At 44.9% G+C, this 14,813-nt stretch overlaps 1 protein-coding gene across 2 annotated transcripts in view; it reads right to left on the minus strand.

The window, feature by feature from the left end:
* NPHS1 (NPHS1 adhesion molecule, nephrin) overlaps positions 1-14,813 on the minus strand; it is a 56,564-nt gene that overhangs the window by 21,160 nt on the left and 20,591 nt on the right. For both annotated transcript variants that reach the window (XM_040422198.1, XM_040422196.1), the window contains exons 5-9: positions 3,804-3,935; positions 3,647-3,725; positions 2,918-3,021; positions 2,229-2,350; positions 995-1,166 (exon numbers count right to left, since the gene is read on the minus strand). In XM_040422198.1, coding sequence (XP_040278132.1) covers positions 995-1,166; positions 2,229-2,350; positions 2,918-3,021; positions 3,647-3,725; positions 3,804-3,935 — 609 coding nt within the window. The remainder of the gene's footprint in view (positions 1-994; positions 1,167-2,228; positions 2,351-2,917; positions 3,022-3,646; positions 3,726-3,803; positions 3,936-14,813) is intronic.

A 14,813-nucleotide genomic window follows, 5' to 3' on the forward strand; every position in this document is an offset into this window, starting at 1 on the left:
ACTGATTTATCGTGTTTCACATGTCATAGTCTGGGGCTAGATAATGGATCTCGCTGGAGCTCGTGCTTCCACTTCCCTCCAGATCGCTGTTGCTTTAGTTGCTTTGGGACAGCTGTGTTTTATTTTAATAATCAAACAAGTTCTTAGTATACTGTATTACTGTAGATTATATGACTTTATAATATTATTTCACATCATATTACACTGTATCGTAGTATTATGGTAGATATCTGTAACAGGGAGCCGGCGGTGCGCTCCCTCCTTGCAGCGCCGCCGGCGTCCCGCTGATAGAGAGGGAGGAGGAGCCGGCATCCTCATCTCCCTGGTAACAAGGGCGTGGGCAGGATCCGGCGGCGCACGCTTCCTCAGCGCGGCTGGCGTCCTCCAGCCCCTAGGCAACGAGCAGGGGCAGGGACAAGCGCTGACGGATATGAGTCAGCGCTCAGAGTTTTGTCTGGGGCTTATGTCATAGATTTTATTATATCAACTTTATTTTATATCATGTTAAATCATAGTGAGTCATATTATATTACTTTATATGATATCATATTACATAATAGTGGATTATATTATTTTATATCACACTATACTTCTTATATATTATATCATGTATTATATCAATGCAGATTATATAACTTTATATGATATTACATAATAGTATTGTATTACCAGTATATCACGTTATAGTATAAGTCATATTAATATATAATATATATATGACATTATTATATAATATATCACATTTTATATTCAAAAAGGTTACAAAATAGTAAATGATGTTATATTACTTGATATTATATTACGGTATATCATAGTAGATCATATTATGTTACTTTATATTATATCATAGTAGATGACATCACATTACATTATATATTGGATTTTGTATACAGGGCAGAAGGTTATACATAATCCAATTAATCATTATTTAGTAGATTTTATACTATATTACGTACTACATATATAAGAACGTTGCGCCACAGAAGACACTCACAGAGAACATTGAGAGTGATGCTGGCTCGGAGGACCATCGGTGTGACGTGATTGACGGCCTCGCAGCTTATAACGGCCTGATTATGTTCTGGCTTGACATTTATAGTCAGAAAACTTCTAGACAGTCTTTTGTTATTGTCGGTCTCCCAGCGGTTGTACACCACCTCGTCATTCTGGACAGAAAAAAAACACAAGAGGAGAAGTGAGGAGGGATCGCAATTTTTCATAAATTACATCATAAAACTGGAGCCAGGTCCTTATGTGGGTGGGACGTCTTCATACCCTCTACGGTAAACAAAGGGGAGTTAATTAACTTGAAGGGGTTGTCTAGGAAACCCATCATCTATATATATCTATAGGGATTGCAGTGGTCACAGTCATGACTGGGACCTGAAGCCAGGAGGGCCCACATCGTATGATTTACCATATGTATTTGTCATAAGGTGGTGGGGACAGGTCGGTGGCTGAGCTGAACTTTGACACCAGAGCCCATGAGCCTTTACTTATGCCTCTGCACATTAGGGAATACTGAATTAAAGAGGTGGCTGCAAGGGTTAAAAAAAAAAAGACATACCAGTGACCATCACTCAGGTTCCAGCACTAGGCCTTTTGGTCCTTGCTGGACTGGAAGTGTGATATGATGTCTACACATACGTCACCACTGCCGGCAATCAGTGGCCTCAGCAGTGGCAGAGGTTGCGTACCGTGTCTGCACACATCACTGCTGAGGCCACCGATTCTCTGGCAGCACATCATACTTCTGGTTCAGCGGGGACCAGAAGTGGAGGAGAAGGAAGCACAGTGTTAGAACTGGAGCACCAGTGACAGATGAGTCTTTTTTAAGCTTTGAATTCAGCTTACACATATCAAAAGGGGTTTCTAGTCTCGGAGAACCTCTTTAAAATTGAGGGGAGGAGGACGCAATTCAGGATCCTTATCTACCAGCCAGAGCAGAGAGCAGCTCCTGTATATAGAATGTCTCTGGAGGACCCAGCAAATCATGTACTACATAGGCAACCTATTGAATTCAGTGGACACCATGTAATACAGCATTTCTCCTGTGGTGGCATTGCAGAAGATTTGAACACTTGCTGCTAGGTTCACCCACAGACTGTATTTGTTCAGTGAAGATCACAGCAACAGGACCTCAGCTTATCGTAATGAAAACCTTCTAGGAAAAAAGGGGTTGTCCAATGCAGAGGACTTTAATGACTAATATGGCCACTGTAACCCACCTTTAACCACTGCAAGGTTGCCAAAGGATTCCCACTATGGGACGTACAGCTCATCTTCAGGGTTTCCTCAGATTTGACAGATGGTCCTTCGTAACCATGAATGATTGGGACGTTAGGGGGGACTATTGAAAGGAATGAGAAAAACAGAGGGTAAAGATCTCAAAGTATGAACACCATTGAAGCAGCCATCTTGTCAATACCTCCAACTAAATTGGTATTCTTGTATGACTTGATTATTCTAACCCAGTTTTTATTGGTTGAGTCCAGCCAAATATACAGCTGAAGTTTATTGCGCTATGAATATGAAGACTACCCCCCTTCTTGAGGACCTGAGCTGCCTATAGACATTACAGTTTTGTAGGTTGATCTCATCAACACATATGTGGGTCTAACACATATGGGAACTAGCAGAATCTACCTTGAGGTTTACATTTGGACTTACTTGGATGGGACAGATTGGATTTTACCAGTCCAATCTAAAAGTATCCTCCAAGACAAGTGGTGACAGAGGTGCATGGGTAAAGCTCATCACTCCCAACCTCTGTAGTCCTAGCAGGCACAGTTGGCTTGCCATCTTGTTTGCCTCCAATGGCCAGCTTACAGCCTAGCTAGCTGTAAATGTGATCTTATGGATACGACATTGTGGTAAATGAGATGAGTATGGTGGGTACGGTATAGCATTGTCTCACACAGCACATTCATGGTGAAGCTCACGGTCAGTGGTGTCTGAAGAGCCGGGTTCAGCGCAGAGCACACAAGTAGGTTTCCATTATCTGTACTTTGTGGGATGACCCTGTGATTGGGGAAAATCATAGATGTTTTTTAGACATGGACTTGGTCATGCAACACAATGGTCAGTTCTTGGCCTAATCTTTGTTCTTCTATATCAGGTATGCCAAACAGACCGATCTGCATAGCTTCATCACAATGAAAATATACCAAAATTTGTCTTACAATGTGTGATACAGAAATTTTGGTAGATATCCGTGGGGTTACTAACATGCCCATTGCTGTCCCCTATTTTCTGTCCATGTAGGCTACAGGCAGCCCTTGCAGGTGTTATAGGGGCCCTTTCTCCTATTCATATAGGTGAGGTAAACCAGTGCAGGGTTCCCCTCTAAACAGGCACCACAACAACAACAGCACAATAACAACCAAGACCCAAGTATCAAACCTCCCTTCTTATTTGCATTGGAAATGAAGGAGAGCGAACAAGCTGTGGTGTCTGTGACCAGCTGCAGAAGGAGACACATTGTGACTTTAGTACAAAGAGGTTAACTGTCTCACAAAGAACTGTAACCCCTTTATTCTGAGTACTGATGAGGTTCCAACTCGTGGAACCTGACAAATGTTTATTTAACACAGAATGATTTTTGTTCTAAATCCCCATTAAGAGTGTAGGTGTGGTTGACACTCACATCGCTGTTGTCTCGGTATCCTCCAACTTGTTGATGGATCCAGGTTGACTACTGGATGAGCCTGAAACTTCCACTCCACCTACATGTAACCAGAACATCACATTTGTTATTGGTCTGTATTGTCCAAGTCCACCCATCTCTATGATCTTTTACGTACTTTTAGTGATGGTCAGTGTTGCTGATGGTTTGGCATTGACAACACTACAAGTGACTGGATACTCTACTCCATAGACCCATGTTACTGAACTTCCAGCGACATGTTCCTTAAACACAGGAGGTTCTGGGGGAACTGTGGGAGATATGTCAAGTGGTCATGAAAACAGATATAAATGAAAATAACTGAATGCAAGAGATTAGAGATACAATGTAACTGGTAGAGGTAGATATGTGATATGGAACATACAATGTAACCTAGAAGGTTGGATATATGACATGTTGCATTTAATGTAACTGAGTAGGGCAGATATATAACGTGGAATATACAATGTAGCCAGGAGAGGTGGATATATGATATGAAACATACAATGGAACCAGGAGGGGCAGATATATGATGCGGAATATACATCGTAACCAGGAAAGGTGGATATATGTAAAAAAAATACAGTGTAACCAGGAGAGGTAGATACATTACAAGATACAATGCAACCAGGAGGAACAGATATACCATGCATTAAGAAAGTCTTCAGACCCTGTAACTTTTGTTTACATTTCACATTTTCCTAAAAAGAAATTTAGTTTGCCCCCATCATTCTGCCATCAATACCCCATAATGAGAAAATGAGAACAGAATGTTAGAAATCTTTGCTAATTTCTTGAAGAGGAAAAAATAAAATCTTACATTGACATCAGTATTCAGACCCTTTATCCAAGACTTAGTTGGATAAATAGTTGTAATCACTGCCCTACAGCCTCCAGTCTTCTTGGGGATGATGCCACAAGATTTGGACACCTGGATTTGGGGATTTTGTGCCATTCTTCTCTGCAGATCATCTCACGCTGTCAGGTTGGATTGGGAGCGTCGGTGGACAGCCATTTCTAAATCTCTCCAGAGAAGTTCAATTGGGTTCATGTCAGGGCTCTGGCCGGGCCACTCAAGGACATTAACAGAGTTGTCACTAAGCCTCTCCTGTGTTGTCTTGGCTGTGTGCTTAGAGTCATTGTCTCGTTGGAAGGTGAACCTTCAGCCCAGTCTGAGGTCCAGAGCTCTGGATCATATTTTCATTATGAATATCTCTGTACTTTGATTTATTTAGCTTTTCCTCAACACTGATCAGTCTCCCTGTTCCCCCAGAGCATGATGCGGCCACCACCATGCTTCACTGAAGGGATGGTATTGGGCAGGTGATAAGCAGGACTTGGTTTCCTCCAGACATGAAACTTAGAATTGAGGCCAAAAGGCCAAAAGGTTTAATCTTGGTTTCATCAGACCAGAGAATCTTGTTTCTCACAGTCTGAGAGTCCTTTAGATGCTTCTCTGCATACTCCAGATGGCTTTTATGTATCTTTTACTGAGAAGAGGCTTCTTTCTGGCCACTCTGCCATTAAGCCTAGATTGGTGGGTGCTGCAGTGATGGTTGACCTTCTGGAACTTTCTCCCATCTGCACACATCTTTGAAGCTCAGTCAGAGTGATTATTGGGTTCTTGGTCACCTCTCTTACCAATACCCTTCTTCCCCGATTACTTAGTTTGGTGGGGTGGACAGCTCTAGGAATACTCCTGGTTGTTCCAAACATTTTACCATGTAAGAATTATGGAGACCACTGTACTCTTGAGAACTTTCAATGCAACAGATTTTCTATTTGTCTTTGCTTACTTGTGTCTTTCCAAATCATGTCCAATCCACTGAATTTACCACAGGTGGACTCCAGTCAAGCTGTAGAAACATCTCAAAGATGATCAAGGGACATGGGAGGCCCCAGAGCTAAATGTCAAGTGTCACAGCAAAGGGTCTGAAGACTTATGTTGATTAGTGTTGGGCGAGCATGCTCGGCTGAACACTTTTTTACTCGAGCATTGCGATGCTCGGCACATCGCGGCGTTCGGCCAAACACTGCGTGTGCTTAAGCACGATGCTCGAGTCTCCTCCCCGCACGTTTGTTGGCTGCTACGCAGCCAATAAAAGTGCACAGAGGTATTGGCACTCACTGTAATGCCATAGCCACGTTGGCTACTGGCATTACAGTGAATGGCTGGCCGGAACGCATCATCGGGTGCTATACAGCACCCGATGACACGTGGTTCGGCTCAGTCTTAGTCAGGGAGAGCTGCAGCAGAAGGGACAGACAGTGTAGGGACAGGCATTGGTTTGTTTGTTTGACAGGTTTTACTGGTAAAAGGTGTTAGAGATCCAAGAGTCCTTTTAAGGACTATTGTTTTATTTGGCTGCAATATATATTATTAGCGCAACCTGCATAAAAATTGCGTGCAATTGTTTGGCTGCTGCTGACAGTGACACAACCTCTGCTACATCTGTTGTGTTACATTTGCGCTGTGAAATTCAGAGCAATTGTTTTGCCGCTGGTGGCAGCGACATTACCTGTGCTACATCTCCTGTAAAACGTTTGTGCATCCTAAATATCAGTGACATTCAGTCTAATTTTTTTGCTGCTCGTGACAGCGACATTACCTGTGCTACATCTCCTGTATAACGTTTGCCCATCCTAAATATCAGTGACATTCACTCTAATTTATTTGCGCATACACTTACAAAACCTGCACTACTGTACGTGTGACATACTTGCAAGCATATATACTATTTAATATGCTGAAGGCGAGCAGTAAGGGACGGGGAAGTGGCCATGCTGCTGATGGTGCACGCAGAAGCTGTGGCCCTGTGTGCGGTAAAACTGTGCCTGCTGCCAGAGCACAAGAAACACACTCATCCACGATACCTAGCTTCATGTCCCAGTTTGCAGGGCGGCACAGGACACCACTCTCGACATCCCACCAGTGCGACCAGTTGGATTGCAGCACATAATGCTTCCAGTCGGTTAAGCACCACCCTGTCTTCCACAAAGTCTAGTCTCAGTAGCCAAGAGTCTGGTCAACAGAATCCTCACCCTGATCCTCCTTCCTCCCACCATGGAGAGCCTAGGCAAAAAAGTGATCCCACACTCGGATATTCCGAGGAGCTCTTTTCATCTCCATTCCTTGATTTGGCCCTCTCGCAAAGCCTGCTTGAAGAGGGACATGAGGAGATCTTGTGCACTGATTCCCAAACTCTTGAGCATCCACAGTCAGAAAAAGATGACAGTGGGGAATGGCAATTAGTGTTTCACGAGGTGGATGATGATGATGAGACACAGTTGCCTATAGGTCAACCGCAATTAGTGTCTCAAGAGGTTCATGATGAGGATGAGACACAGTTGTCAATAAGTGAGGTTGTTGTTAGGTCAACAAGTCAAGAGAATGATCAGAGTGAGGAAGTGGAAGAGGAGGTGGTGGACAATGAAATCACTGACCCAACCTGGGAAGGTTGCAAGCCGAGCGAGGACAGCAGTACAGAGGGGGAGGGATCCGCAGCACCGCAACAGGCTGGAAGAGGCAGTGGGGTGGCAAAAGGGAGAAGGCGGACCACACCAAACAGGCCCGCAACTGTTCCCCGGAGCACCCCCTTGCGGCAATCTCCCTTGCAAAGGGTTAGGTGTTCCGCAGTCTGGCACTTTTTTGAGGAAAGTGTGGACAATAAAAGAATTGTCATTTGCAACCTGTGCCGTACCAAAATGAGCAGGGGTGTGAACACTAGCAACCTCACCACCACCAGCATGATCTGCCACATGGCATCAAAGCACCCTAATAGGTGGGCCGAACGCCTGGGTCCACAATCAGTGTCTGCGGGTCACACCACTGCCTCCTCTTCCCCTGTGTTACGTGCTGGCCAATCCCCTGTCCAAGACGCAGGCCCGGATGCCTCCTGCACCTTGACCTTCGCAAGCACCATCATCTGCCACATCCACTTCTGTGTCCCAGCGCAGCATACAGATGTCCATACCCCAGGCCTTTGACCGAAAGCGCAAATACCCAGCCACCCACCCACAGGCCATAGCACTAAATGCGCACCTTTCCAAATTGCTGGCCCTGGAAATGTTGCCATTTAGGCTTGTGGACACCGAGGCTTTCTGTAGCCTGATGGCGGCGGCCATCCCTCGTTACTCAGTCCCTAGCCGTCACTATTTTTCCAGGTGTGCCGTCCCCGCCTTACACCAGCATTTGTCCGTAACATCACCCATGCCCTGACCAACGCAGTTATTGGGAAGGTCCTCTTAACGACTGACACATGGACAAGTACATGTCACCAGGGATGCTACATTTCCCTGACGGCACACTGGGTGAATGTTGTGGAGGCCGGGAGCGAGTCGTACCCTGGGATGGCACAGGTGCTACCGATGCCACGGATTGCGGGCCCTACTTCCATCAGGATATCAGCCACCACCTACATTAGTGGCTGCAACCCTCCCTTCTCTTCCTCCACCTCCTCCTCCACTTCCACCTGAATTCTCATCTTGCAGCACTAGTCAGCCATCAGTCAGTAGCTGGAAGTAGTGTAGCACTGCAGTGGGGAAGCGGCAACAGGCCGTGGCGGCCATCTTCAGTACAAATCAAAACATATGCGATTTTCCCAGTTTCAACAATGCGAGTCGATAGCAGGGGTCTTGTACAGTATCCCCGTGCAACTTTCAAGTGATTTGAGCAATTCTGCAGCTTAATAAAGATGTTTGTATTCAAGCACATATAAAGTCTCTCAACTAAGCAAGTGGGGAATGTAGTGTCCCACATATGTGTGTATGGTCCACTCCAAATTGTTGTGTATTATGTTATTTTGCACTATTTCTTTGTCTATGCTGCTGAATCCATATTACAGGCTGGTAACATGCACTACATACTTCCACCACTAGAGGTCTCTATCAGACCACTTATATAGTGCAGGCAAAGGAAGCGAGATAGAGATGAAGAGTTGAGTTGAGTGGAGGAGTTAGGAGGAAGGAGAAACTAATGTGCCTCAACCATTGAGTCCAAGATTGGGACTGTATGATCCTACACTGTAGATTACCCTTCCGGGGTATCAAGTGGATTATTACTGTGAAGACCACAACCTGTTCAAATAATGAAGCAGAGTGTTTGCCTGCCTTGAGGGAGATGGCCCTGGGGTTGTTGGATCATTGAACTAAAGAATATAGGCGAAGGAAGATAATTGCAGTTTTTAAGGTTTTAGTCACTTTTGCATCAGGTGGAGAGATTCTTAGCTTCAAGCTGCCCCACCATAACCAAGGACAGAAAGGCCATCTGTCAGAATACTTATTTACAGAGGATCTGAACTATTACTGAAAGGTTGAGAGATAAAAGCAAGATCAGGAACCAAGTACAAGTAAGAACATTACCTTTACTAAAGTGAGCTGGAGTTAACCTCTACAATTCACCATAAGGCGCCTGCTAATTTGGATTTGCAGATTTGCACTTTATGCCATCTGTATGACAAAGTGATGATATTGGATGCCTTACTACATCTGACAAGCAAAGATCCTATTTGGTTTAAAGGGATCCTGTCAGCGGCAAAAAACACCCCAAACCGCCAGTCAGATGCGGTAAAAGCAGGAAAAAATGATCTCTTATCCCCTGAGTGCGCTATTTTTGAGTCACTCTTGAAGTCAAGCGGGCAGCGGCCTCCTTGCTTCAAGTCAAGGTAACTGCGCCCCCTTCCCTGCCCCTTCTCCTGTGACTGACAGCCGACTGTTTGGCAAAGCCAGCCAGCTGTCGGGTATAAGCGCTGTCAGTCACAGGAGAAGGGGCAGGGAAGAGGGCGTGGTTACCTTGACTTGAAGCAAGGAGGCCGCTGCCCGCTTGACTTCAAAAGTGACTTGAAAATAGCGCACTCAGGGGATAAAAGATCATTTTTTTTCCTGCTTTTACCGCATCTGACTGCAGAAAGAAAATCTTCATTAGAAACACACTGCCGGCTACTTGAAGGTACTGCTGGAGGTTTAGGGTGGTTTTTGCCGCTGACAGGTTCCCTTTAACTACTGCCTCATTCCTCATTCTTCTGCTCTATTTCTTGATTGCACCTTACGGTGCTGGCGTCACGAACACAGGGACCCAGCCACCAAAGCACCTTAAACTTCCATTACCATCAAGGGCACCTCAACCACCATCTGGCTGGTGTTCCCTGCAATAGAGAGTGCCCTGGAGGATTTTGTGCTGTCTTCCCATCCAATGCACGCCGGCCCCAGGGGACAACTAAACTGTGAGTACTACTACTATCCTCGGCACCTCATTACTAGTACACTCACTCAACCGCTACACCCCTGTGGCTCGGTCGCTGCAATAATTGGCGTCACAAACAGGATACCAAATCCTTTGTGCCTTATACGAACAGGATACAAAATCCCTTGCGCCTTATGCGAACAGGATACAAAATCCCTTACGCCCTATGCGAACAGGATGCAAAATTGTAATTGACTGTGTGCAATATTGCTATAAAGAACAGGATTCAAAATCCTCTGCACCTTATGAGAATAAGTCCCACTTGTTTAATTGAGAGACTTTCGCATGCTGCACGTTTTATTGAACTAGAGAATTGTTTGAATCGTTTGAAAACTACATAGGCATACTCCCAAGTTACTTGCTACAGAATCGCAGTGTCAAAAGTGGAAAAATCGAATGTTGCTATGTCACTACCACGGTTTCTGTCAGTGAATAGACTGTCAATCTGAAACCTAAAATGGCCGCCAGAGGCCTTCTTGATTAATTTGCTGCGCCATTACTTTAAGCTACGTCCTGCTAGCGGTGGGAAAATTGAGGTACACTCCCTTCAGAGCGTGAAAATCTAGTTTGCCACCCCCTTTATGCAAAGTGATTGATTGATTGATGTGCTTACCTCCAATGTTGTATTGCCCAAGAGCTAGCGCCTCCCCTATGCAAAGTGAACCCAGTGTGAGGGTCGCGCACCAGAAGAGCCTGAGGTTTTTGAGGAGGAAAATAAGAAGAATTTTTTTTTTAACCAAAAGGTGTGCTTTCGGTGGGTTTGAACTTATGGTGGTCTGTGCATGACACTATTATGGGGGATCTGTGGATGATGCACTGTTATGGGGTGGGGGATTTGTGGATGGTACTGTTATGTGGGGGATCTGTGGATGGCACTGTTATGGGAGGAGCTGTGGATGGCATTATGATGGGGGGGTCTGTGGATGGCATTATGATGCTGGGGGGGATGTGTGGATGGCATTATGATGGTGGGGGGGGATCTGTGGATGGCATTATGATGTGGGGGATCTGTGGATGGCACTGTTATGGGGTGGTGGATCTGTGGATGACACTGCTATATGTGTCATCCACAGAGCCCCCCCATAACAGTCCCATCCACAGATCCCCCCATCATAATGCCATCCACAGACCTCCCTCATCATTATCCCATTCACAGATTCCTAGGGAGGGACTGTAGTAGGCGGGGAGAGCGGCGGGGCCGTGCAGGCACTGTACTCTGGCCCCGCAGCTCAGTATGTACTGTATTATACGTAGTGTTAATCACAGTGATGTAAATTGCCAGCATTCGCCCCATAAGACGCAGGGAGACTTCTCCCCCACTTTTGGGGGGGGGGAGTGCGTCTTATGGGGCGAAAAATACGGTATATAGACAAATTTTCCCCATTCTAAGCTCTGGGCCAGTTTATCAGCCGAAATCAAGTCTGCACGTCTTTCTTAGACCCACGAGTCTAAGAAGTATAACGAGGGGATTGCAAGGAAACTATTGAAGGCCCCCGTGGAAGACTTCCTGGTCCCAATTAGAAAATTGGGCCGAGTTCTTTAATTTTGTAAATTCAGAGGCTTTGGATTTCTCAGAGATCTGGAACATGGCCGTGATTATTATGTGAACCGCAGGTCAGTCAAGCGAAAAGACCTTCCCAGTCATTTGCAGTTTGTATGTGGATGAGGTAGTCGAATTCACTCTGGCAGAGGGCACTCGAGGCCCCTATGCTACCTGTGTCACAGGGCCCAAGCCAGAAGCTGAATCAAGCTGGGAGACTGCAGAAGGCTCAAAATCAGAAGAGGATGAGGAGCCAGTGCACCCTGTTGCCCCCAAGCGGCTGGACGCAAAATATGTGCAATCAGTTCTTCCTAGTCAGAACCAGTACGCCACTGGCTTTGCAGGGACTAACATTCTGTGGCAGCCCGCCATTGCTACGCGAGACCCAGATGACCACCCCAAGGCAAAACAGAGATCACTCCAGGTTAGGCCAAAGCCCGCACCTACTCCCGATTCAGTACAGGAATGTGCACAGCTCTTACAGCAGTTTGCTATTCGTCAAAGCCAGGCCATCCCGGTTCAACCTCAAGAGGTAAGACCGTCTGTGCATCTTCCTACAGAGGTCGCCCTTGGTGCTACTTCGAAACCTACAGCTGCGGTTGAACCAGCTCCAGTTAAAAAAAAAAAATGAACTTGGGCTGGAGCCCAGTATCCTTCAGCAGGAGAAAGAAAGATCTTCTGTATCTGAAGAGGTTAGAAGACATCTAAAGCTTCCACTTATTCCTACCAAGCACTTGACCGAAGTAATACCTGAAAGTTCTTCCCCAGATGAATGGGAATCGGGAAGCCCTATACCAACCGATGTACCCAGCTCTCCAGATCCCTATGACTAAGTAGGCCGGTTGGCCATTACTAAAAATGGAGCAGGAGCACTGTTAAGGGAGGAGTTCTATGTTTTGTTTTTGGTTTGAGCTCCCCCTCCTTTATTAAAAGGACTCCCATAAAAGGACTCCACCATCCAGACAACATCCAAGTTGCGCCCTTGTTTTTGCGCATTTTATCTCTCTTTTTTTTACCCCCTTCTCTGGTTGTCTGGGACTCTAAACTAAAAAGTTTTCTGCAACGTTCAAGGAACTGTACCCAGAAAGACGTTTTTCTGTGCCTTATCCTATGCAACGCACATGATCTTATGAATCAGAAACTTTTTGCACTTTACCCAACGGATTACAAATTATTTATACCCCAAATCAGGGATGGACTTTGTCTCAAGACTATGTCATGGACTGCATTGCCCCAAATGTGAGATCACCGCCCATTTTATCCCCGTCAAGAACCGAAGATTACAACGCCCCTTTGTCCTTATGCACTAAGAAAAGAAAAAGTGATGTATATACAGTACAGACCAAAAGTTTGGACACACCTTCTCATTCAAAGAGTTTTCTTTATTTTCATGACTATGAAAATTGTAGATTCACACTGAAGGCATCAAAACTATGAATTAACACATGTGGAATTATATACATAACAAACAAGTGTGAAACAACTGAAAATATGTCATATTCTAGGTTCTTCAAAGTAGCCACCTTTTGCTTTGATTACTGCTTTGCACACTCTTGGCATTCTCTTGATGAGCTTCAAGAGGTAGTCCCCTGAAATGGTTTTCACTTCACAGGTGTGCCCTGTCAGGTTTAATAAGTGGGATTTCTTGCCTTATAAATGGGGTTGGGACCATCAGTGGCGTTGAGCAGAAGTCAGGTGGATACACAGCTGATAGTCCTACTGAATAGACTTAGAATTTGTATTATGGCAAGAAAAAAGCAGCTAAGTAAAGAAAAACGAGTGGCCATCATTACTTTAAGAAATGAAGGTCAGTCAGTCAGCCGAAGAATTGGGAAAACTTTGAAAGTAAGGGCTATTTGACCATGAAGGAGAGTGATGGGGTGCTGCGCCAGATGACCTGGCCTCCACAGTCACCGGACCTGAACCCAATCGAGATGGTTTGGGGTGAGCTGGACCGCAGAGTGAAGGCAAAAGGGCCAACAAGTGCTAAGCATCTCTGGGAACTCCTTCAAGACTGTTGGAAGACCATTTCAGGGGACTACCTCTTGAAGCTCATCAAGAGAATGCTAAGAGTGTGCAAAGCAGTAATCAAAGCAAAAGGTGGCTACTTTGAAGAACCTAGAATATGACATATTTTCAGTTGTTTCACACTTGTTTGTTATGTATATAATTCCACATGTGTTAATTCATAGTTTTGATGCCTTCATAGTCATGAAAATAAAGAAAACTCTTTGAATGAGAAGGTGTGTCCAAACTTTTGGTCTGTACTGTATATGTGATAAATTGCTTATTCTGTATTGTTGTGCATAACCCTTTATTACAGGAGGTTATCGAAGTGTCATGATAGTACATTGCAATGAACATATGTATATTTGTGTATGGAGCGTATTCTGTGTATTTCAGGTGACGGCGTAGAGATCCACAGCTTCAGTCACTGCAAACGTCGAGGACGACTTATCTTTTAGCAGTGGTGTATGCAGCGTCCCACATATGTGTGCAAATGGGACACTTTAAACATCTGCCTATTTATGTATTTATTTGCATTGTATGGTATTTCCTATTATTAGGCTGGCAATGTCATTTCACCCTTTCGCCCCTAGGTGGTGCTGGCACCACATAATATATATAGCTGGAGTGTGTCTAGAAGAGAGAAGAACAGGAAGTGAGGTTATGTTAGAGTCAGAGTGAGAGAGTAGAAGCAAGTTCATGGAGGAGAGAAACAGGCCAAAATCAATGTTTTCCTTTCCTCTGGGCCCTGATCAAGATTGGAGAAGACAAACACAGCAACCTAGCACCAGACAGTGAGTCTATGTCTAAATATGAAGTAAGCCTAGTGAGGGTTACAACTGAATCTAGCTTATGGACCTCATCAGCACAAGTGCCTGAGAGCAACTTTCAAAGTGTCGGGACACGAATGGATAATTAGTGCGCAGAATTGTCCATATTCACTAGAAGCCTTCCGGGATATAGTGGAAACCTAAAGACCTGATTACTTCAGGAGAGCATCCTGCAAATAATGTAGCAGAAGACTGATGCCTGCCACGAGGGAGAACGCCCTTATTGGTTAGGTAAGTAGAAGACAGAATATTTACCATAGTCAGAGTGCTATTGTCTAATGCTGTTACTTGACAGGCAAAGACTGAGTATATTTACTTTAAAGGGTTTCTGTCACCCTGCAAAACTCTTTTTTTTTTTTTGGATAGTTAGATTGCTCATAGTGCGATATAGCAGAATATAATGGTATTACTTACTTTCATGCGGCCGATTCTTTATAAAACGAACTTTTATAATATGTTAATGAGGGCTCTACCAGCAAGTAGGGCGTCTACTTGCTGGTAGCTGCTGCAGAAATCCGCCCCCTCGCCGTG

Source organism: Bufo bufo, chromosome 1 (genome assembly GCF_905171765.1).
Source record: "Bufo bufo chromosome 1, aBufBuf1.1, whole genome shotgun sequence".
NCBI lineage: Eukaryota > Metazoa > Chordata > Amphibia > Anura > Bufonidae > Bufo > Bufo bufo.